At 45.1% G+C, this 24,118-nt stretch overlaps 1 protein-coding gene across 2 annotated transcripts in view; it reads right to left on the bottom strand.

Moving 5' to 3' along the window:
• The window catches only part of Hivep1 (HIVEP zinc finger 1), a 130,162-nt gene that overhangs the window by 103,008 nt on the left and 3,036 nt on the right, over positions 1-24,118 (bottom strand). Inside the window, exons 1-2 of one of the 2 annotated variants that reach the window (XM_055595125.1) lie at positions 23,896-23,911; positions 20,750-20,892 (exon numbers count right to left, since the gene is read on the bottom strand). In XM_055595125.1, coding sequence (XP_055451100.1) covers positions 20,750-20,789 — 40 coding nt within the window. In that variant the 5' untranslated portion in view covers positions 20,790-20,892; positions 23,896-23,911. Of the gene's footprint in view, positions 1-20,749; positions 20,893-23,895; positions 23,912-24,118 lie in introns of those variants that run through there. The other variant, XM_055595124.1, reaches the window with a different exon arrangement.

Raw genomic sequence — 24,118 nt, 5'->3', positions numbered from 1 at the left:
GCTTTTATCAAAACTAAAGCAAGATTCCTACAATCTAACCCCAAAGAGAGGCTTACTTGTGAAGACAGTTTCTACATGGTTCTGACAGGAATTCAAGACAACTAGTCCAATTGTTTTTTCACTTTAGGTCATGACCTTTGGTTTATAAATGGTAGGGTTTCTATCCAGGTGTCTGGCAAACATTTGATGAAAGAAGCTGGTAGAGGGAAGACAGGTGTGCAGAGCAGAAGGCAATGCCCAGTTATAGACTGGCACCGCGCTAGCCATGCACAACTGGTAAAGATTAGCCACATATTCCAGAGTCCAGGGAAATCTGAGATGGGTGATGCTGCTAGTCGCGAGCATTTCTGATGAGGGCTACCCCACCTGTGCACAAAGGCCTTTTACCAAACGGGGGTCTGTGCCTACTACCATCTGGGGTGTCAGGTACGTATGGGCAAAGCCCAAGGCTCCTTCCTGCAGCCTAGCTAACCATGTTTTCCAGCTACAGAGGGCAATCCTGTACTTTGAAATTATAGCTGACCTTTTCTTAGCTGAAATCAAAACAGACAAATGGAAACGCTGTGAATATAGATGAATACACGAGAAATGGTCAGTAGTTCTCCCATAGCTTACAGTTAGCTTCGGATGTATGTTAGGACCGAAGGGCAATGGTGACCTCTCTGAACAGATACCCTGCTGGGGGTACTTCACAGAATGTTTAGCTCATTCTTCATCTTGAGTGAGGTGAATGCATCAACAATTATTTGAAAATATCAACAATGACACTCAGAGCGGAAATGCCATCTCCACAGGATCCAACAGAGGAAGAGGGGAGAGTCAAGCTACTTGTCAACACCCATGATTCATCTTTGTCCTTGCTGGCACTGAGAATCCATGAGGGAGAAGCTTCACTAGTTCTGCCTTTGCAAACTAGTAAAATACATGGGCCCTTTCCAGATTGTTTGTAAATGCATAAAATGTGCCGGACAAAAAAAGAGAGCAATTATGCCAAATACAGTTCTCAGATATTAAAAAGTGCACTTGAGAAATGGTCCTGCCTGTGCTTCCTTATGAAAGCTTAAATAAGAGCCAACTGAACAGGCAGTAGCTGCTGCCTTCAGCAGGAAGCCATCACAGACCAGAGCGCTACAGTCACAGCAAGACTTCATGGCATGAATTATCTGGCCCACACGGCCATGTTCCCTAACCTCCTGCCTGGGATGCTGTTCAGAAGAAAAGTAATAAACAGAAGTTGTCATGTACATTTCCTTCCTCACCTCAAGAATATTTAGAAACGGAGGAGCAAAAGCACTTCTAGCAGCTCTGTCGGACTCCCAACTCCTGTCTAACAGTCAAACCAATATGACTGTATTTTGTTCACATGAGTTTATATTGAGCTTAACATTCCACAGGGCAATAAACCACACAAAGGAGTAATCCGTGAATTGGGAGTTAGAAATTTTTCATTTTTTACATTAATTCACTGTATAGTCAGACAAAAACAGTCATTGATTTATGTGGGTGACCACAATAATGAGAGCACAAAGAAACTTATGTAAAAAGATACTGGTTTGACACTGTATCTCTTGTTTATTAACTAGGCAGACAAGCGAAGATGTTCAACAGTCAGGAGAACAGGGCATTTCTAACGAGATAAACGGTACAGATAGCGCTCTGAAAGATGAAAGAGATTCACGAGAAAGAGGTTCTTCCATCCATCCACTGCATGACCCAGACATCACTGTGTGCCCACGGCTGCTCCCTAGGCTAACTGCACCCCGGGTATCTAATGCCCCATCCGCATGACAAGTACCTCACCTGCCCTGTGACTCCCCATCCCGTAACTCACAGGCACCATCTGTCTACACTGCTGTATCAACCCAGATGCTCAGGGTCATTCCTCAAGCCCCACGTCCCAGGCAGTCTACTAGAGAACGATGTTCCGTCAAGCTATACAACTCTGTGTGTGTGTGTGTGTGTGTGTGTGTGTGTTCACCCACCTCCCCTTACAAGAGTGCCTACCAAACTTTGCATGTGACCCAATGCAGGGTGAAGGCCCAGCAGTCTTGTCTCATGACCAGTGTTCAACTTGTGTCTGAAATGAGCTAAACTCTACATCTTGTTGCCAGCCTAACAGAAGTATCCCATGAGGATCATACAAGCATGCAATCTGCTGACTGTTTCTACATATGACAAATGTGGTTTGAATGGGATGTGGCCCACAGTCTGTGGTACTTGAATGCTTGGGTCCCAGCTGGTGACCCTACTGGGGAGGCTTAGGAAACATGGCCTTGCTGGAGGAAGTACGTCACTGCGGGCGGGCTTTTAAAACTTTCAACATTTCCCATCTGCATTTCAAGACTGGAGCTCAGCCTGGTGCAAGCTGCCACCCTTCCCTGCCACAACAATGACAGAATCCTATCCCCCTGGAGCCATAAGCCCACTTCCCCTTTCCCGAAGCAGCCTTGGTTGTGGTGTTTTATTGCAGCAACAGAAAACTAACTAAGACACTAGCTAGAAGCAAGGAGTGGGCTGTTGCTGTCCCAGACCTGAGCAAGGTATTTGCAGGTGGCCTGTGGAAGACTCTGGGATTCTGGACACTAGAAAAGAAGCTGAAAGCTGGAAGCGGAGCTTAGTGGCATCCTAACAGGAGCTTAATAGGACTTTCATTCTTTAAAATAGCAAAAGCTAGGGCTGGAGAGCTGGCCTGGTTGCTAAGAGTACTTGCTGGTCTTGCGGAGGACTCAGATTCGGTTCCCAGCACCCACATGGTGTCTCACACCCATCCATAAACTCCAGTTCCAGGGAATGCCAAATCGTTCTCTGCCCCATGGGCACTGCACGGTGTACCCAGATCCAGGCAGGCAACACACACATACAATAAAAATAATCTTTAAAAAATAGCAGAAGTTTTGGGAAATAAAAGTTATCTTCACACTATTCTCATTTCTACATTTTATTACAGAGAACTTTCATATTTGTGCTGCTTTACAGTGAGTTTGCAACTAACTTATGTAATGAAATAAGCTACATACATTTTAATACAAACTTTATCTATCAATTGAAAAAATAGAACCCTTTTATATCTGCCATGCTTCCGATTGCCAAGTTCTGGTTCTCCAGGCCTGAGGAAGTGCTCTTTGCACAAGGCTAAGATATTCCACACTTTCTGTGTTGATTTTCTGTAGTTCCACATCCTACACCATGAGGATGAGTTTCCTTACTTTATCTTGTAAATGTACCCTCAGTTAAAGCTCAACATGGCTTGCTAAAGTCCCTGCCCTGTGTGAGGATTTATGTAAGACGCATTTTGAAATTGTAAATGTTAGAAAGGAGGACTCCCTTTAGAAGATTCTGGAAACCACCTGGCAGCTGTATTTGCCCAGGCCAAGGTACACATGGCAAGCTAAAGGGCCTATGGACAGTGGTTTGCTGAAATGAGAGGCGCCTGGAGTTACCTGCTAACAGGGTCTGGCCTCTTCGAACTCTTCTCTGTGTCTCATTAAAAACAGAAAAGTATGGTGGCAGCTACTTCCTATACCAGTAATCCTGAAAAGCAAGGAGCTATTTAACTGTTACCTGGCTTCCACGCCCGGAAGCGCTACTAGCAGGGTTCGACAGACTAAACCAGAACATTTCTGTATCAACTGACTGTCACTTCACTGACAAGATATACTCCATCTGTATTTTCAAATAGTTAAGAATATAACGAACAAGCCAGGCATGGTGGCACACACCTTTAATCCCAGCACCAGGGAGGCAAAAGCAGAAGTGGGCAGATCTCTGACTTCAAGATCTGCCAGTGCTACACAGTGAGACCCTGTCTCCAATAACAACAACAACAACAACAGTAATAAATAATAATAATATAATGAACTGCTTTCATTTCCACAAATTAAACTCAAATGACCCTTAATCATGTACAAGCCCTGGCATACAAGCATAACTATTTTCTATAAAAAATAACAACATCCACCTACATGAGACTGTCGGTAGCTCTTCATTCATTCTTTTGCTACTACTTTCGTAATTCCCACAAATGGTACCTCTTCCATGTCTGAGCATGCCCATCTCCCCCTACCCAGGTCACCTTCTCCATGGTGGTTTCACTCGTGCTCTGAACTTCCAGGCCGTCCTAGCAGGACGCCAGGTGAGAATGCCTCAAACAGCACCTGCAGCCTCATGTAGCTTGCTCTCAAGTCCCAAAAGTTCCTACTTTTGGGACATGCACAAATGAAGGGAAATTATGCAAACATGCACTGGAGCTTTATGAAAGCGAGACTCTGAGAACTGGCTTAATATGGACATAAAAACTAAGGGGTCCTTGGAGCTGGAGAGTAGCTTCCTCACACAAGCACATGGCCTGCACTGACTTTGCTGGCAGCCTTGTCCTTCCTGTGCAATTAGCAATCAGTCAGGTTGTGTAACCTGGAGGTTGTCTTATCCCTCTTTCTGAACTACAGGGTTGCTGAGGCCTCAATTCATGTCAGAGACACTCTGGTGCCCTCCACAGCTCTTGGCAGGCACAGGGTCTTATGGGACTATTCATCCAACATTGTGAACCAACAAGAAAAAACATCCTGTCACTGTGGACACAAAGTTGAAACTTCCACCTCATATAATGAAGTCTCTTAAAAACTTTTTCCACAGATGACATCACCAGAAAAAAACGGTGTTTAAAGCCTTTAGGAAAAAAAAAAGTTAATTATTGTAATAAACCCATCTCAAATGGCACACCGGTGTTTAAGGAGATCCACACCAGCGAACATGCAACTCTACACTTCACTGCCACTACAGCAAGTGCAGATACCAAAAGGCCACTTGGCACCTATGAGATTCACACTTAACTGCTGCCTCCCGACAGTGTGCATCTGACTGGTACGTATGCACTGCTAAGTTGAGCCCATCTAGGCAGCGCCCAAGTCTAAGTATGACAGTTCCATCCTCCTCCTGCAGCCGGGGCTTCCTGGTTTCTCCTGAACATTTAAGAGCCCGAACCCTGGTTCTGAGAGTCAGACATCCTCTGAATGTCAACGGAGTAAATCTTGTGCCCATCCAAGCACAACCTTAACACACACTCCAGGTAACAAACACATTCTTTGGAATAAATTGAAAGCTTCCAAGAAGAGATAGTGCCTAGGAACTTGATGGCAAAAATGTATTAAAAACCATTTTAAAATAGCCTGGAACATGGTATATCCTTCCAGGGTTGGCCCAACACTGAGAGGAACAACTTACTGCTTGGTTCTAAGAATCAAACTGCTAAGAGAAGGAGCTGGATGTGCCCAGGCCCATCCTGTCCTCCTCAAAGTAAAGAGGTCATAAGAGCCAACATCACCAAGTTGTACTTCCTCCACGGTAACTGCTGTATCACGCAGAGCCTGCGGTGACCTCCAGACAACCCCTGCACAGCCTCTGTTTTCTTCCTTCTACAGATGGCCCGAGAATGGCCACATACAAATTCCACTTTCCTAGTACAGACCTCCCCCAGGACAATCCTGTCACCTGAGCTGACTCACTACCGCCAAGACTTTGTTGGCACATACACGGCTGTGACATGGAGATGTCAGGGATTCCCTAGGAATACTGGGAATACCTCAATGTGTAGAAAGAGTACTAGAGCAAAACGGAATCTAACAAAGCCTGTGTGCTTCGTATGCTGTATGAAAGACGAAATTATTGCTTTGAGGAGGAAGGGGACATGAGTCAGTGAGATGACCCTGGCTGCCAAGCCTGATCCCTGGGGTAGAAGGTAAGTGACAACTTCTGGCCAGAGTACACACACATGCAAGTGTGCGCGCACACACACATCTTAAATAAAAACTTCAAATTAAAAATGAATAAATAAAAGAAAGAGAACCAAAGAAGCAAAGTCAGGTAAAAACAAGGAGGTAGGTAAATCTGGTAGTAAAACTTCGCCCAAACTACCCACGCAATCATAGGCTGACTGCATGGCTATGCTAGCCTTCATCATACGTGGTTGGCCCTCTATGCTCATAGTTGCTGCAGCCACAGATTCAAACATAAGCGGACCAAAAACACCTGGGGGAAAAATACCTCAAACTACTAGACACTTGGGGTCCTTTTCCTCCCTCTCTCTCCCCAGAACAACACAGCATTACAGTTAGTTACATCAGCAGATGACTTCAGGCTTATCTGTGGTTCCATGTGAGTCAAACAATTTTATGAAAGGAACTGGAACATTCAGACTTTGATCTGTGAGGTCGTAGAATCCATCTCCTGAGGAATACAAGAAATGACTAACCCTAGTGTACACTGGGTGGTAGCCTCCATGATAACCTATAAGGCTGGTTTTAGTCCCCCAGCTTAAGGCTCAGGGAGAGAAAGCACTGTGGGTCCACAGAGCTTATAAACTGAAGAACTGGCATCTGCCTCTAAACCCACAACCCAAACTCCAAGTTGTCCTTTCTTTTTCTTTTTTTCCAACTCAGGCATTCTTTCAGTAACAAAAACTCATACTTAAAGTTCTCACTGGGCTAATACTAGTATTGTGAGTATGGATTTTAAATATCCATAATGCCTACAAGTATCTTGAAGCACATTCACCCCATTATTTAAATCGTTCACACAGCATGTAGGGTCTCTGCTGATGGATTGGGGTTCTGCAAGGAGCCTTTATCAAGAAGCTTATTAGCACACACTGTGCGTGGCTCACGCTCTTAAGGTTCAAGATGCCAGGGGGCTGTCTGGTTCGTTCACATGGCTAACACAGCACAGATAAAGTAAGGTCACAAACACAACCATAAACAATGCCCTCCTGAAACACAACCAGGAGGATAAGCTGGTCCCAGCCAAGCAATCCCTCAACTTCTGAAATCCACACAGTCATCTGCCAACTTAGATGCACGCCCCTGAGTGCAGCCCTCTTGGGTAAGATCAGCTCAGCAGGGGGCCTGTGGTGCTCTTTCCCAAGACTGCTCCCAGCCCCTTAACATCAGCTCAGTCAGTGCCACAGTTCAACGCAGGGCAAGCTGTAAAACCAGCAAGTCCACTGCTACTGCCAAGCCTACCGGACAGGGAACACGGTCAGGTGAGTGGCACTGCCACAGGCAAGTGAACTTGGAAGGCCAGAGGCTGTGCTTGAGGGGGAGGTCCTACCCAGCTCGGACAGGATTCCCAAGAATTCACACAGGCTCTGGGAGGGGAGGCAACCAAGGTGTGCTGAATAAACTCTCCGTGGTCCACCCGAGGCTGCGCGTGAACAGCAGACAGTACAGGTAACCTAGGCAGCCCTTACTGACGGGGCTCCCGTGGGCACATGCAAAGATGCCAGACAGTCTAACTGGAAGCAAAAGCCAAGGCAGGTGAGTGTCTGAACTACAGGTAATTCAACGGTACCCCTGGTTTTCATGGAGCTATCTGAGGACAATGGCGCCTTTATGAACTGATCTTGGGCCAAACACAAAACACAGTGTGACCCCTCAGAACCTGGGCTTTTCAAGGAAAGACTAAGAAAGCAAAACATAAACAAATACTGAACACAGGGCTAATCAGGAGCTCAGTTCTCTCTTTCCTCACAAGTCTAAAGACCTAACTTCCTGTCCCAAGAACACCCTAAAGCCAACAACAGCAATGGCACAAGTCTGTCACCCCAGTACTCCTAGGGTGACACGGGAGACAGAGACAGGAGTCCCTGGAATCCCACCATCCAGCTAGCCTGCCGAAAACAGTGCGCTTGCCAATAGCAAAGACCCTGGCTCAGTAAAGGTGGAAGATAAGGGCCAACACTAACTTATCCTCTGAGATCCTCCCGCACAGGACCGTGGGACCTCTGTGCTCACTCACAAGTGATCAGCAGCTCTATGACACTGGGGCACACAAACTGTTTTCTTACTGTTACTCTCCAAACAGGACAGTCTAACAACTATTTACAGAGCACTTAGGTTGTGTTAGGTACTACAGGCAATCTGCAGATAAACAAGGAAACAGGACGGCACGTGCAGGCGTGTCATTTCCTCTCCTGGGCTCCACATCTGCAGCGTCCTGAGAAGAGTCTCCCTCATATACCAAGGGACAACTGATGAGCGATGAGAGAAAATGGGGTCTGAGGAGCGATGCATGAGGAAGGATGGAGGTGACAAAAGGTCACAAAGGATATGAATGGGGAACAGGGGGGACAGCCCTCACCGTGGAAAGACCTGTAAGTTGAAGGGACACAAGACAACAGCCTGAGTCCACAGAAGAGTGCCAAGAATGGCCACTGTAAAGATAAACACAGACCTGACTTTTCATTTATTTTAAGACGCTTTTAAAAGCAGACTGCAGACAGCACTCATTTCACCCTGCCCAGCTGGCTTTATGACACACAGCTCAGACACTGATAATGAGGGCAGCAGAGGGTGAAAGGAGACTGGGGCAAAGTTTCTGCCTTCTACCAGAGTTCGGTTTCCGCTCTTCCCAGACAAGGATGCACGAAGATGCTCTCTAGAATAATCACTAAGACCATAAAAACGGAAATCAAAACAAGCACCAACAGACAACAATAAAGTGCAGAGGAATAAATGCACAGAGTAAACAGAAATGAAACAGCGCAGACACAAATGCAACAACTGACGAACATGAGGCTAAAGAGCCTCTACTGGGTATAACAGAGCGGCCGCAGAATCGGGCCTGACTCGGCTTACATAAGCAGAAAGCTAGAGAACAGGAAAAAAATTCATCTAATGGTAGCCCGAAGAATGAGCTAGAGCAGTATCAGGGAAAGCGAAGGTTAAATCCCACTAGGCTTGCGGATTTGAGACTGCTGACAGAGACATCAACCACACTGGTGACCACCAGCTCACGCATGCTCAAGCAGGCTGTGTATAAAACAATACTACTTCACAACAGAAGGCAACAAAATCCTAGTGAAGAATCTCAAATAAATTATCCACATACGAGTCAAACACATAGGGAAGGGAAAGTCTCTTATGATTCCCTTTATCTGGTCTCTAGAGAAGGCCATGGTAGAGCAGGAGAGAGAGCAGCAGTTATCTAGGCTGGAGCTGGGGATGAGGTCCAATTGCCAATGACAGAAGGACATGGCGGGGGGTGCGTACACAAAACTAGACTGTGCGAAAGGCTGCGCATTCTATAAACTCACTAGGTTAACTGAATTGGGCGCATATATTGGACTTTACTGACTACATATTACACTTCAGCAAAACTCACACAATATACACACGCCACAGTGGTGTGGCAGAGGCAGTGACTTCGCTACCTGGAGACCGGAAGAGGTAACTTTCCTGTGAAACAGCTTATCATCAAATCCACAGTTAGTGCAAAATCAAGCTCCTCCAAGATGTCATATGAACGCTGAATGTGGAACTCATCACATACTAGACACTACCCCATCAAAGCACAGACCATCCAATGAAACCATCAGCATCTAGAAAGTGAAACATGGCATCTAAACCCTCCTAGAAAGTGACATGTGCCCTCGCATGAGTCAGCTGAACGTGGGCTATGTTCGCTGTCATACACGTGCACCGATGTTTGGACTTTCATGTCTGAGTACCACAATCTGTATGTCTTGAATTATAACAATTTCCCAAAACACAGGGCAGAGCGTGTTAAAGGTCACACGATGCCAACACATCAGAGCAGGGCCACAGAAGTCCACAGAGAGACTTCTGAGCAATGGAAGTCAATGTGGCCGTTTGCTGACACCACACTTGAGGGTGGGCTCTTGCTGTCAGAGAAGGAAACATCACGTTAACGGTTCCTGATTCACACACACATTCTCATCCCTGCCACCACCCAACGAAAATGGCCCTAGACAGAAAAATGTGCCAACAGACACAAGGATGTTTTAACGTAACATTAACCTCCGAAGCTGACAGAGTCTGGATTTAACCAGCAGTTTCCCGACCCACTGCTCCAAAATGACAACCACACAAGAATGATCCAGGATTGCCTTCTACGTGCTCAATCTTGGCCAGTACATGCCTTGCTCACAAACAGGAGACCGAAGTAATACACTTCTGCTGTCTTGTCCGTTTGCAGGTTGTTTTCTAATGTTTTTTACAAGATTGTGTCCATCTTTTAACCTTCCACCTTCTTCCCTGGGTAGCAGCAAACCACACTGGCCCTACATGGAAGTTCAGAGTCCCTTTGTTTTTGTTTTAACTTCACAGTATATGCCAACATCTGGCCTCTACTGTTTTCTAAAAATTCAAATACACCTACCCTACCAGCATAAAAATAATAACTTAACAATTTCATCATTACCAAAAAGTAGAAACTATACACACCAAATCTAAGAAATCTTTTCCCTTTGGGTCCTTGGAATTCAACTTCATTAAGAAATTCACTCTAACTAAACAAGCCAATGCTCCCAGGACCCAACACTGGTGCCCCTTCCCCATTCTTTCTTTTCTTTTTTTTTTTTTTTTTTTTTTTAAGTTTGTTTGTTTGGTTTTTTGGTTTTTGGGAGGCAGGGTTTCTCTGTGTAGCCTTGGCTGCCCTGGACTCACCTTGTAGACCAGGCTGGCTTCGAACTCACATCGATCCACCTGCCTCTGCCTCCTTGAGTGCTGGGATTACAGGTGTGTGCCACCACTCCCAGCCCCCGTTCTTTTTACCAAAGCCTAAACAAATTATTTCCTCTGCCAGTCTGTCTTTCCTTTCTTTAAAAATCTGTCTCAAAACTGTTTCCTCAGTCAAGGCCCCTCCCGAAGAAAAACCCAGAGTGGACATCTCTGAGAAGGGTGCCACACTGCTCTGGCACTGAAGTCATTTCTGGCTTTTTCCCCTGGAGGCCCTACTGCATATACCATCTTCAACTGCAGCTGTTAGGTATGTGGTATCACTTCTATGCCTTCTCCAGGACTTACAGACATGCTATACTGAACACCAAGAAGGCAGGAACTAGGTTTTGTTTCACTGTACCAAGAAGTAAAATAGAAAACTAATATAACTCTCTGACTCTGATCCCTACAAACGGTGCTTCATGCCCCCTTTCCCTACTGTGCAGTGTAAGAGACCCTGCAGCAGTGAACAGTCTGCTTGTCTCAATTTCTACAGTGGAAAAGCTTAGAATGTCAATTAGCATTTTGCTTAAATATTTAATAGGTTCATCTCTGAAATGCAAGCTCTTATGCTGAAACCTTCACTTAAATATTGCCCTTCTTACATTTAGGCAAGCCAACTTTACTTCCAACTGAGCATAATTCAGCAAACCACATACACAAATGTCTTTACAGATTGGCTACTCTTAGGAGGAGCTTGGAAATTCCCAGGATTGTTTGTGGTGGCAAATTCAACTTGCAGTCACATATACAAACAACTCTGAAATGGATTCTCAACAAGCAAAGACTTAAAAGGAAAAAAGCTTATAATTCTTCTAACCCTGACCTCCCTACTCTCGGCTTTGTATTCTCTTAGCAAGCTCCAGTCTATGGCTGGTGAGCACTCAAAAACTTGCCCATCAGGAAAGAGCTGCCTCCTATCAACATCAGCCAGTGTGAGTATGACTGTGCAAATTGGAAGCCAAGGAGGTGGCTATGGAGATCCCAGCTATGACACTCTGGGCAAGTGGTGACTTCTCCACCCCTCACTTCCTTCAACTATAAAATGTGGTAATGATACACCTACTCCATTGAAACACGTACACATGAAAAAAAAAAAAAAAACACTTGGCATAGAGCTCTGGACACAGACCTACGGAAAGGGTGGCTACGTTGGACAGCAGAACATCATCTGAACAGCCTCTGCCTTGCCACCAGCCATAACTATGCGAAGCCATATAACATAAAAACAACAGGAGGCAAGGCACGTGGTGTGTCTTAGCCACTCAAGGGTCATCACCCACAGCTGAGGCCACCATGGGCAGCATGGCAGCATCCCATCTCAAGCCAAACAAAAACAAACCAAAGTATTGGAAAGAACACTCCACAAACACCATCTACAGGAAACCCATAGGTGTCCATCTCTCCATTCATCTGTAGAATGAGGCTGAATGAGCCAAACATGAGCCAGGGTCCTCCCCACTCTAACTCGTGCCATTTGAGGAACTCTGCAATTGACTACCTTCCAGGTGCCAGGGTGTGGGCCCAGCCCAGTTTTCTTTTTCATTTATTTCTATAACATTCTGCCCTAACTTTATGTCTAGCCTTTTACTTGAATATTGTAGGTATTGGGCAGCTACACACCAGTCCTATGGTTTTCTTCATGACAAATCTCAAAGTGGTAAACAAAAAGATGGAAGCATACTTCCAAGCAGCATGTGCATTTAAACTCTTCATCTAGCACCTGACACATCCAGTAGTTACACATGTCAAGCCCATGTGTTCCATACTTAGGGACTCCTAATTTAATTATATGTGACTCTGAGTGGATCCAACCATACTGTGAGGGCTTTCTACCTTTGAATACCTCTGCACAGCAACATAGTGCAGTACCCTCTAGATGGAATACACCATAGAACCAACTCAAAACTTGGTTAAATGTTTACAATGAAAAGAGTAAAAATTAATGCAATATGCTGGGCAGCCTGGGTCGGTCATGCCTTTAATTCTAACACTCAGTAGGAAGAAGCAGGAAGATCTTTGTGAGTTCAGATCCCACCTGTTCTTCATATTGAGTTCTGGGCAAGCCAGGGCTACATAGTAAGATTATATCTCGATGATGATGATTATGATGATAATGGTGGGGGTGATGACGGTGATGGTGGTAGTGATGATGATACAGTAATCCTATACAACTGTATAATTAACAGTCAAAAAGGCCTTCTTGAATAAAGAACTGAGCATTCTTGTGAAATGACCCTTTGTGGCCACAAGTTCTCATGCTCAGTGAACAATCTATAGCTCTAGCTATAATGAGGTGATGAACTGCAACTGGCACAGTAGTACTATTCAGAAGAGTGTACTTAATTAATATGCAGAACACTGCTGAATGTTAAATACTAATTGAAAAGTAAAGCATTTCATCTATTCATTAAATACCTCCACTGGACTCAAGAACAAACAGTAGCCCAGACTTGCTCAAATCTGGACATTCTACCTGCAGGGCTTACCTACCGTTGTACATGAGAGGAGTTTTTATTCACATTGCTTACTATTCTCCTATACAGTAAGATAAAATTTTACCTTAGCACAACACATTTTGTGCAAAGATGCTCTAAAATAAAGTCATTACTGTGGTTAATTATATTATTACAGTTTATGTTTTCTTTCAAAAAGAAAAAAAATCTGGTTAATGTTGATAAGCATTCAGAAAGCAACCAATGTACTCTAAACATGAACTGGAGAATAATTATCTGCAAAACAAAATGGGAGGTTTTCTATACTGTTGGTATAATATTCATATGGAATGTACCCTTGTTCATTCAAATGCTGATTTCTCTACCCCACTATCTGGTTTCAAACCAGACATTGCATGGTGATGCTTATTCTAAGCACTAACTGTCTTAAGTTTGTGTAAACATGCCACCATTTGTTCTCTATATTGTCAATTAAACAGCCAGCCCCAATGCTGTGCAACAGTGAAAATGGGGGAGGGGGGCATCCTGTTCCAGAGAGGGGAGGAGAAGGAAGTGAGTGAAAGAGGAGAAGAGAATCAGGAGGAGAGGTCTTGGAATGCCGTGGAGTGATAGACCAGACCTAAGATATGACTAAAAGCAAGTATAAGGGTGAAATCTGATGGCAGGAAATTATGTGTGCTTGGAGGTTTAGGATGGAGTAACTATTGCCCAGCACTGTGCTTTAGGTTAATTAAATAAATCCCAGTCTCTGTGTGGTGATTTGGGTCTAAGGCTGGTTTAGGAATAACTGCTGATTAACTAAAAGACAAATCAATAGTAAATATTAATAACCAACAACCCTATGACAGCTTCTAAAAACACCAACGGTTTTCTCACCTATACCATCTAAAACTGGTTTTTAAATTATTACTTACTTCAGTCAATACAGAAAAATAATTTAAATAAGCCATGGTTTTTTGTTTTGTTTTTTTGGGTTTTTTTTTGTTGTTGTTGTTGTTGTTTTTTTTGTTTTTTTTTTTTTTTTTTGCTCCACCGGATTCCTGGCCTCTCAGATAATTCACTGTCAGCACAGAATGGCTTGACCTAACATTCAAATGTGAAAAGCAACGTGTGAACAGAATTCCCCGTGACAATCATTAGAATCAGACAGATTCCACTCATGAACTCAGACAGCCCTTACATTAACAAGGCACGCCTGCGCTTGTGTTAGAAGCTTTTCTGAAAACGACCACCGGAGCAGACTCATGAACTGACGACAAGCGAAAGGGTTCTCATTAGTCAGAGAACCCTGAAAAGCAGGTTGGGTCTCTCTTCCTACCCTGGGTGGAGCAGGGGACAGAGACGGCACCTATGTCCAAACCTCAGCACAGCACTCAAAGCCCATGTGATGAGTCACGCTGAAATGTTTTATACTTCAGTATGGCTTTTCAGTTTCCTGAATACTGGATGGAGAATAATGTTGTTCTACCTCTTTTAATATGACCCCCCCCCCAAAATAAAAAATTTAAAAAAAAAGCAAATACTGAGTGAGTTCGCGTGGAAACTGGAAGTGGCGGCGGTAAGCACAACTTCCCTTCCCAGATGGCTTTCTGCACTGGCCTCCACTTCTAGATCCTCAGCCTCCCAGTGTCGGAACGAGAGTGACCTCCCCGGAGCACAGACAAGGGGCCTGTGCAGCACCAGGTGCAATCACTGAACGGTTCTCCATGGGCACTCCTGTCCCCTGCTTGTGAAACACTTGCAGCCCAGAGGTTTGATGTCAGCCAGTTCCGGGTGGGACTGTTCTGCTTCACTTGCTAACCCTGCACCAGGCACGGGACTAATATGCTCCAGCCCTGTGGTCTAGCCTTCACCCACTCTCTGTACTTTACAGACAAGGAAAACAACCTGCACAAGACCACACAGCTCCACATCCTGGCGAGAAGTCCAGCTCTGCCTTCACCAGCTATCTGAAGTACGGAGCACAGCCACCATGACAGAACGTTCCTTCGCCAGTATATGGGAACCAACACAGACACTGCTGGGCAAAGTGCAGTCAAAGACCTTGAACTCTCAGTCCTAAACGGGATGTCTCCCAGAAAATGGAAGCTCCCACAGGGCTCAGGGACTTCTTCAGAAGAGGAGGTAGAGACTGTAAAAGTTAGTGGGGATAGCCACCAAAAAATCTTGTCTTCCAGTACAACAGGCCTGACGCACATATGAACTCAAAGAGACCACGGGAGCAGGCAGAGGGCCAGCACAGGTCAAAGCCAGATGGGGTCCTGGTGCGGAGAGAGGAAGTAGACACAGGGCCCCATACATAACCCACAAGTTTTTTGCAGCAGAGTCTCAATGGTCATACAAACCACGTATGGGAGCATAAGTCCAGCGGAAGAAGCACACAAAATCAAACTTGTGGTATGATTTTAATAGGGTTTTGGGATTTTTTTTTGTTTAGATTTTTTGTTTTGTTTTGTCTCACAAGGCTTTGTCTGGGCATTTTTTAACCTTACCTGTTTTTTGATTTTTATTATAATTTCTGATTTTGTTTTTATGGGTTTTGTATTTCTAAACCTATATGTATTTCTCCTGCTTTTCCTTTAGTTTTCCTTTGCTGTTTTGTTTTATTCTGGTTTGTTTATTTGATTTGCCTGTTTGTTTTCCAAAGAAAGAAAGAAGATGTGGAGTTGGATAAGTTGGGTAGTAAGGAGGATCTGGAAGAAGATGAAGGAAGATAATATACTGTATGGAAAAAAGTTTCAATAATTTTTTTAAAGTATAGAGCAGATATCTCTACAAATGAATCCTATGGTGAAATTTTATATTCAACATAAGTTCATAACAATTTATGAGTTTGAACCTTTGTTAGGAATTGCTTTTTTTGATACTTGATCATCTCTGATTAATTTCCATATGGTACAAAGAGCTGTGAAGAATAGTAAGGGCGATGAGTACAAGAGGACAAAGACATGTATGCAAAGAGGACCTGGCATGTGTTTGTGGAGGGACCAGGGACCTTGACAAAGAGGAAAAACAAAAACAAAAAAACTCAAACTAGAAGTAAAGTCTTTGGCAAAGACTCCATACAGAGAAAGAGGAAGAAAACAAAAGGAACAAAAATGGAGAAAGAAAAGCACAGAGACGTTAAGTTTTTTATCTGAGTTCCAGAATGGCTAATGGCCACTCCCAAGACACAGAAGAAATAGAGGCCTAACTATGCCAAGTCTCCTGCCCAGACTCAGAATACTGCTCCTTATCCTGTGAGGTGGGGACACTGAGAGAGCCCACCTGTCCAGAATGGCCATCATCTGAAGAGCCCCAAATACTACCTGGCATAGTTTAATAGTTAATTTACAGAGAGTGAGAAGGGGTCCCTCTCACTTTTCTGAGGTGTTCATAGTCTAATGCATGCAACCAATAAAAGTAAAAATTAGACAGGCTAATATCTCATATTTTGCACACTGACTTCCAATTTTAAAGAAAGCAAGGCCTTGAAACCTTAGACTCAGATACAACAAAGCCAGGTTTTTCACAGCCCTGAAATGTATATAGTGATGAGTACAGCACAGGACAGCCCCATGTCTGAAATGACTGGCACAGATCATCGGAGTTACCAGTTCCTCAAGCCTTACCACCTGAGAGGCCAAGAAAAAAAGCCCAGGGAGAAGGTGAGGGTGGCTTGTCCTCAGAACACGGGCCACTTCACTGTCACCTCACTAGGAGCTTCCTGAGCTAGCTGTAACTCCTGGTGCAGGCACACTCACGAATCCAATCAAGACAGGGTTACTACTCTACAGATATTTATCACTTTACACAACTGTAAAGCTAGGAAACCATGAATTAATCCAGCAGACTAGGATTCATTAACAAATTTCTGGGCCTCTACTTGCTGGCTAAGTGAAGGCTGCTATTAGCCTGTCTGCTGCCCTCAAAGTGGAACATGGTTCTCTCTAGACAAATAAATTCTAAAGGGAGGCCTCCCTCCCAATGCCCACCTTGGCAAGCATCCATACCCGGAGGTCTCTGCTTGCAGCAGTAAACAGGGTGAAGGCCACTCTTCAGAAAGCTCAGATTCTGACAGAGTGAAGCAGAGATGTTCAAGTTCCTCCGTGAGTTTGGGAGATCTGACTCCCAAATGCTGCAGTTAACATGCCCCACCTAAACCCCCACCTCACTAAACTGCACTGCACTCATCAGCCCCTCCATGAGCCTGGGGAGTTACCCACGCCGGCACAGAGTTCTAGTGCATTTTCAGGCATGAAACAAACACTGATTAAAATAGCTCAAGAAATGGATGTCTAAATATCACCTTATGATGACTGGCCAAATAAATATGTTTCTCCTAAGAATATTTACAACTAACCTGTTTGATGCTCAAGACATCTCTGACCTTGAAGGCATTTGCCTAAGGTATGTTTTCCTAGTGCAACGGTACTGAAGACCTCCTGGCACCCAACAGTATCACAGTGAAAAGCACCATTCACACGGGGAGGACAAAGGTATTGAGTTGAGAACCTGCTGCATAGCAGCAAGGCAAAAGCAGATACTACAGAGTAGGCAGTACTTATGCACACACACACACACTCACTCAAGGACGTAGGGTGGCCTCAAGGCAGGGCCTCATGACAGATCCTGCAGGAGCTGCTGTCATCACAGAGGTGACAGCTCCAAGAAAGTCAGTTCTGTGCAAAGATCCCTGAAGACCTTCCATGGGGACAAGGTGTAGAAGCAGAAAACTGGGCCACTGGTGCTCCTGACCCCGTCTCAGCTAGTGTGTGTGCCTTCAGTTTTTAATCAAACAAAGAATCATAAAGCAAAGAAACAGAAAACTGACAGCATTAAGAGTGAAAACAAAGTATCTTCAGACAGTTGTAGAATGTGCTAGTTGTTATTACAAGAATCAAAAAGTCAAGTTTCCTTTTCATTTATACATGAAAAGGTAAGCTTAGTATGCTAATGTTAATTTATTATTGAATGAAAAACAGCTTTTGTAAGCATAGCCTGACCATACAGTATCCACACACAGGTCCACACAGGGACCACACCTTTGTCCCCATGCCCAGGCCCGATCATCAGGGTCACCCACTGCACTCTCACTCACCCAGAGCAGCTTCGAGGTCCCCAAACTCCACACACAGCAAGGGGCTTAGACGGATGTACCATTTTTACCCCATTCTTTCCCCTTTTTAGATATACAAATAAAACTGTTACAATTCATCAGCTCAGATTCTTAAATTGCTTAATTCCTAAAAACTGAATATGGGGGTTGAAAAAAACTGGCAACAGTAAAAGATTTCTAAACACGCACAGACCAAAAATTAATTGAAAACCAAGTGTACAATGAATTCAAGGTGCTGGCGAGGAGCAGTGCTTACTGGTGCTACAGCAGGCCTTGTTGTAGCCTTGGCTTTGGGCACAAAACAAGTGCACTTTCTACGGCACAGGCCATCACACCCTCAGGGACCCTGCCGGAGACACCTTGGGATTCCCACAACTAGACTAAAAGATTGCCAGGATACACTGCTAAAAGTCTTCTGCTCCTCTAGAAACATGTAACAACTTAATATATTTCAACCACAGCATGTATGTATCAAATTAGTGTTGACCTTTGTGTTGTTAGCGTTAAAATATTTGATTTTAAAAATTGCTGTTTCAGTTCCTGACTTAAGTTTTTGTTAAAAAATAGAGAGAGACAGACAGACAGACAGAAAATTTCCAACAATTTCTGACATACTCCTAACCATACTTCTGCCAAGTGGTACTATGTACTATGTAGTAGTCCAGCGTTCTCAGCTCCAAAAACCATCACTTCAAAGCATCGATGAACTGAAAATATTACATAGACTCTACATCCTCCTGTGTCAAATATTCAGCTGCGACCTACTTCCTTCCCTTAAAACTAAACAAGCATATCGAATTTAGTATTCAAATGTTCTTTTTACCATTAGTAAAATTAATGAATTTTTTTATACTTTTATGATCTGGGGCTAGAAAGATGGCTCCGTAGTTAAGAGGACTTGCTAACCTGGCAGAGGATCACAGTTCAGTTGCCAGCCCCCACACTGGACAGCTCACAGCTGCCTGTAACTGCGGGGGCTCCGACACCCTCTTCTGGCCTCTGAGGTAACTGTACCCACACATGCATATACAAACATGCAAAGTATTTTTTAATTATGTGTTAGTAAATGCCATTTTATACTTTATATTCTTATACAATCAAGAGCTTATAAAAATTTCTTCCATAAAAAGAGTTTATGAATAAAAAAAGCCTTAGTCAGCCCTTGTCTACAGACTCAATACATTTTCCTGTTTGCAGTCTAGGAGCAATAGCTTAAGCCACGTGAGCCAGGTGTGCAGTAGTCTAGACCATGTAAGATGGGTGAAGGGATGAGCACTCCGCATTTGTATAAAAGAACCACCAACAGTGCATTTCTCTGTATGTGGGTACAATATTAAGAGATGTGTCCATTTCACAGTTGTTTTATTTTGTTTAAGATTATTTGACTGAGCCAGTCTTTGCTTCACACTCCCATAATCTCTACACATACATCCATATGTTTCTTTTCATGTGTGTGAATACTGGTCTGCACATGCCACACCAGGTGTGTGGGTATCAGGACAACTTTAGGCGTCAGCGCTCACTTCCCACCTTGTCTGAAACAGCGTCTCTTGGTGTCTGGGTACACTACAATGTCTGGCCCGCAAACTTCTCCGCTTTTCCCTGTTTCCACCTCCCATTTTACCACAGACTGAGACTGCAAGGCCTGTGCTACTGCCTCCAATCTTACACGGCTGCTAGATATCTAAACTCGGGCCCTGCTGGTGGCACCGCAAGCATTTTACCAACTGAGCCATCACACGAAGTCCAATACTTCTGCACCCTTCTATACTAGAGTCAAGTGGAAATGATAACACTATTCACAGTGAATGAAACACATCAAAACAATAAAAATTGTTTCTCAGATAAGGTAAAGTGTGCTCACTTTCCCAATACGAAATATCTTTACCTTTAAGGAAAAACATTAACCTTCCAGTGTTAGTATGACAGGTCCAAGCTAGACCTTATATACAAATTTTGACAAAATGCTTCTTTGCTGAAAATAAGTCAGTTTGTTCTGACTTCTGCAAATAACTGTAAAGGTCAATTCCAATTTTCTTCATTTCTTCATCCTGATACAACTTACAGAAATAAACCTCCAACAGATATGGGAGTGTAGTGGCAAAGCTCATTGATACTGCACCTGCTTAACATAAAAGCCCAGGATTCAATCTCCCACAGAGAGAAAACATAGAGGGGGGAATTTTTTTTTCCTCGAATCAACATAAAAAGCACAATGATTCAATTATCAGAAAACATCAACTGTCCATTTCAGATTCCATAGTTCCTGAGAAGTCGCTGGGCGGTGGTGGCCCCTGCCTTTGATTCTAGCACTTGGGAAGCAGAGGCAGGCAGATCTTTATGAGTTTGAGGCCACCCTAGTCTACAGAACAAGTTCCAGAACAGCCAAGGCTTCACAGAGAAGCCCAACCTTGAAAAAAAAGAAGAAGGAGGAGAAGGAGGAGGAGGAGGAGGAGGAGGAGGAGGAGGAGGAGGAGAGAAATCTCAGAACTGTAATTGTGTGAAATTAATTCATCAAGCAGGTAAGGGACAGTTACTATATAAGACAAAGACGAATGAAGAGAAATGGAGCTGTTCATGAAGCAGCATCATTGTCTCAGGAACCCACAGCCATTGCTGGTACCAAGAAAGCAACTGATGATGAGGTCATCGGAAGCCTTTCAGCACTGAGCGCAGAGCCTTACCTCTGAGATTTCTGGGATGAATCTGCTTCGTTCGAGGCATTTTCTTAGATTTAAGAGCTCCTTTTTCTTCTTAGAAATTGTTGGAAGAGCAGGTCACAAAAGGCTGGCTCCATGTACTCGTCAGACATCAGTTAATCCACGTGCTGGAAAGAAAAAGATAAAAGCAGTCAATCTCACTACCTTCAAAAGAAACGAATATTTCAGAAGTTAGGGCTTGGAGCAGTGCTGGCCCTAACTCAATAGAAGGCAACCTTTGCAAACACCACTCGCTTTTAATGAGGCATAACAGTGGGTCATCCTACCACTTTCTAGGCCCTCTTGTCCAGAAAACAGGCAGGGGAAAAAGTCACTAGACATTGGTTAGATAAGAGTGAAAAATATTCACTTTAAAAATACATCACTGGGTACAATTAAAGCTGATGTAAGGTGACAACGAGTCATGCTGCATACACTCCGTAAGCCCATTCATAAGGGAAGCCCAACGTTCTGGTCATGTCATTTCAGTTGACTCAGTTAATACGCAGTTGCTATGGTGGCTGTTCCCCAGTGAGGGCACGCCTCCCTTCCAGGCTCATGGCAGGATTGTACATGCCTTCGACCAGCAGCTGTATACTGACCTTTGCCTAGACTACAGGCATGCCTTGCATGCTGGTGCACTGAGTTATCAAAGCAAGATCTTCCCGAGCTTTCTGTCCCCTCTGGCACAGGCCAGGCACTGTTCCAGACAGTGTATGTGACTAAAGAGTTGCATTGCCAGGAATACAATATGATCGTGCTGCCTAAACAAAAAACAGCCCTTTGTTGACTGAAGTCCCTGAAGCCTGGGAATTACTTGTTACTGCAGCATAACCTAATCCGTCTTCACCGTGCCTTTTCAAACGCAATCTGAAATGCATCATGCCAAGATGTAATGATGGAACAGGCATGTCCAACCTACCGCCCAAGGGCAGTAGGCAAGTTTAACTGAGGATTTCTATGAATGCTGCCCAACACAGAATAGTAAACTGATGTAAAACATTACAAGATTTCTTTTGTGATTTTTTTTTCGTAACTCTGTTGCAAGGTTCTTGAGCCATGACATTATGTTGCAATGTCAAAAAGTTGAACACGCCTGAAACTTAACCACCCATCTGCCCAAACCAGCGACCTCTGTCTCTTCTCTTTCATTGGATACTTTCTCGGTAATCAGTTAAAAGTTCAGCTTTAACTTCCTGCAACAATGCTGATAGGCAAAACCCATTACATTGGCACTACAGGTGAAAGGAAGTTTAATCACTAAGCAAACACAATTCACCAAGGATGCTTTGTTCCGAATCTCTCCTATCTGTTACTGTACTCAACACAGAGAACACTTAGTGGGTACCTGTCTTACTGCAGCGTTTCTACTTATCACCTAATTTAATCCTAACAACTGAGACAACAGCTCAAAATTCATTCATTTTACAGAGGGGGAAGGAAACAAGTTTTGGGGGAGAGAACAACTTGACAGCGGTTCCAATGCATCCACTTTACAGAGGTTTTAAAAAAAAAAAGTTTTGGGGAGATTATGAAACCTGCCTCAGATCAGTAACTATGGAATGTGGCCCCACAGGACTCCATGCCCCTTTCCGCAGAGAAGATAACACTTACCTACCCAACCCCTCCCAAAGGGATGAATGACACAGCAAATCATGAGGACATACTTTGGAATCACACCAGACCGGGTTCAAGGCCAGGCTTTACCCCTTACTGTGTGACCTCCTTTAAGGTACCTAACCTCTCAGAAAAGATCAGATTTCCCACGCAGTAAAACCAGGAAACAGTATCCACCTCAGACGGGCTGTTGTAAGGACTCTTAAGCTGAACAATGTAGAAGCTTTGCCTGCCACACGAAAACGCTGAAATATTAATTCCCGGGAAGAACGCCTCTAAAAGAATGTGTATCCCAGAATAAGGTTTTAGAAATGTATGCTTTCACTTCAGCTAAAACGCTTTACGGAAAAGACGGCTACAATTAACGTGCTTGCGGCTGTTATTTCTAACACGGCTGTTAGTCGGCATAGCATAAACTATTCAAAATCTAACGCAAGAGGAAGAATACGAAACACGATGGTCAGCGACGGATGATGCCTCTTGCAGCACCAGCTAATGACCTACAAAAGATAGTGCTCCCCTCCTGCTTTACCATAGAGGCATGGGCTATCGCGTTCAAGAAGGCTTTGACCGCACAGAGAGCGTAAAGAAGGCTACGAACGCCCTGCTCCTTATTAACACTAAAGCCTTTAAGCGGTCCCAATATTACGAAGTTTTTAAAGCGTGAACTCTGCTCGTAAGCCGATCACGTGATCCCACGAGCTCCGGAGCACAAATGTAAAATATGCAAATTCCCAACCTGTAACAGCTCTGGGCGACCTGGTTTAGCCGCCTCCACCCCCCTGGGTCCCTAGCTGTCCAACCCACGTTTAAATCCGCGGTGGAGAAGTGGTTATTTTCAAAGACGACAGCACCGTAGCGGGACCAGGACCAGTGATCAACCGTTCTTTCCAGGGGAAAGAAAATACATACTACAAGGTGGCGAAGAAAAAAAAAACAAAAACAAAAAAACCAGGACACGATCAAAAAGCGTAAAGACAGTCGCAAGGAGAAAAAACATGAATGAATGTGGAGGGCGGAGCCTGGGAAAACCCCTCTGCAACGCTGCACGGAACAAAGCGCCTCGCATGCCAGGAGGAGGGGGGAATGGAAGTGCCAGCTCCGGAAGGAGCCTGGAGTGGATGCGGAGAGCAGCGGGAGGAGGAGGACGGAGCGGGCTGGCGCGGCGGCCCGGAGACTCCTCCTCGCGCCGGCCTCGCCGCCGCCCCCTCCCCTCTCCAGCCGCAACTCCTGCCGGAGCCCGGCGACCCCGCGGCGAGCCCGAGCCGCCCAGCGCCCCTGCCCCACGGCGGCCCCCCGACACGCCGGCGGCGGGCGCGCGCCCCAGCCGGGAGAGAAACTCCCCGGGCGGCCCGGGAGTAGACAGGCAGCCCGGGCAAGGGACCGAAAGGGAAAGCCAGCCACAAAGCCGGGAGGTGCGGAAGCCGCGGCCTGGTCTCCCGCAGCCCCGCCGAGCCCCCTCCCGCGAGAGGCGGCGGCGGCGAGCGGCGAGCGGGAGGCCGGCCCGTCCGTACCTGCTGGGCTCGCAGGACCGCAGCTCCCGCCGCCCCGCGCGGGCCAGGACCCCGCCGAAGTGGCGAGCGGCTGGCTCCCCGCACGCAGCAGCATCCCCTCCGCAAGGTCGGCGCCGGCACACGCGCACACGCCTCTCACACGCACACCGCCCGCCCGCCCGCCCGCCCGCCAGGGGGAGGTGGTCCCGGCCCCCGCCCCCCGCGCCGCGCCGCGCTCTCCCGG

This window comes from Psammomys obesus, unplaced genomic scaffold (genome assembly GCF_907164565.1).
Source record: "Psammomys obesus unplaced genomic scaffold, mPsaObe1.curated_primary_1811, whole genome shotgun sequence".
Lineage (NCBI taxonomy): Eukaryota > Metazoa > Chordata > Mammalia > Rodentia > Muridae > Psammomys > Psammomys obesus.
Note: the sequence above shows the minus strand (reverse complement) of the source record. Positions and strands in the feature narration are given on the sequence as shown.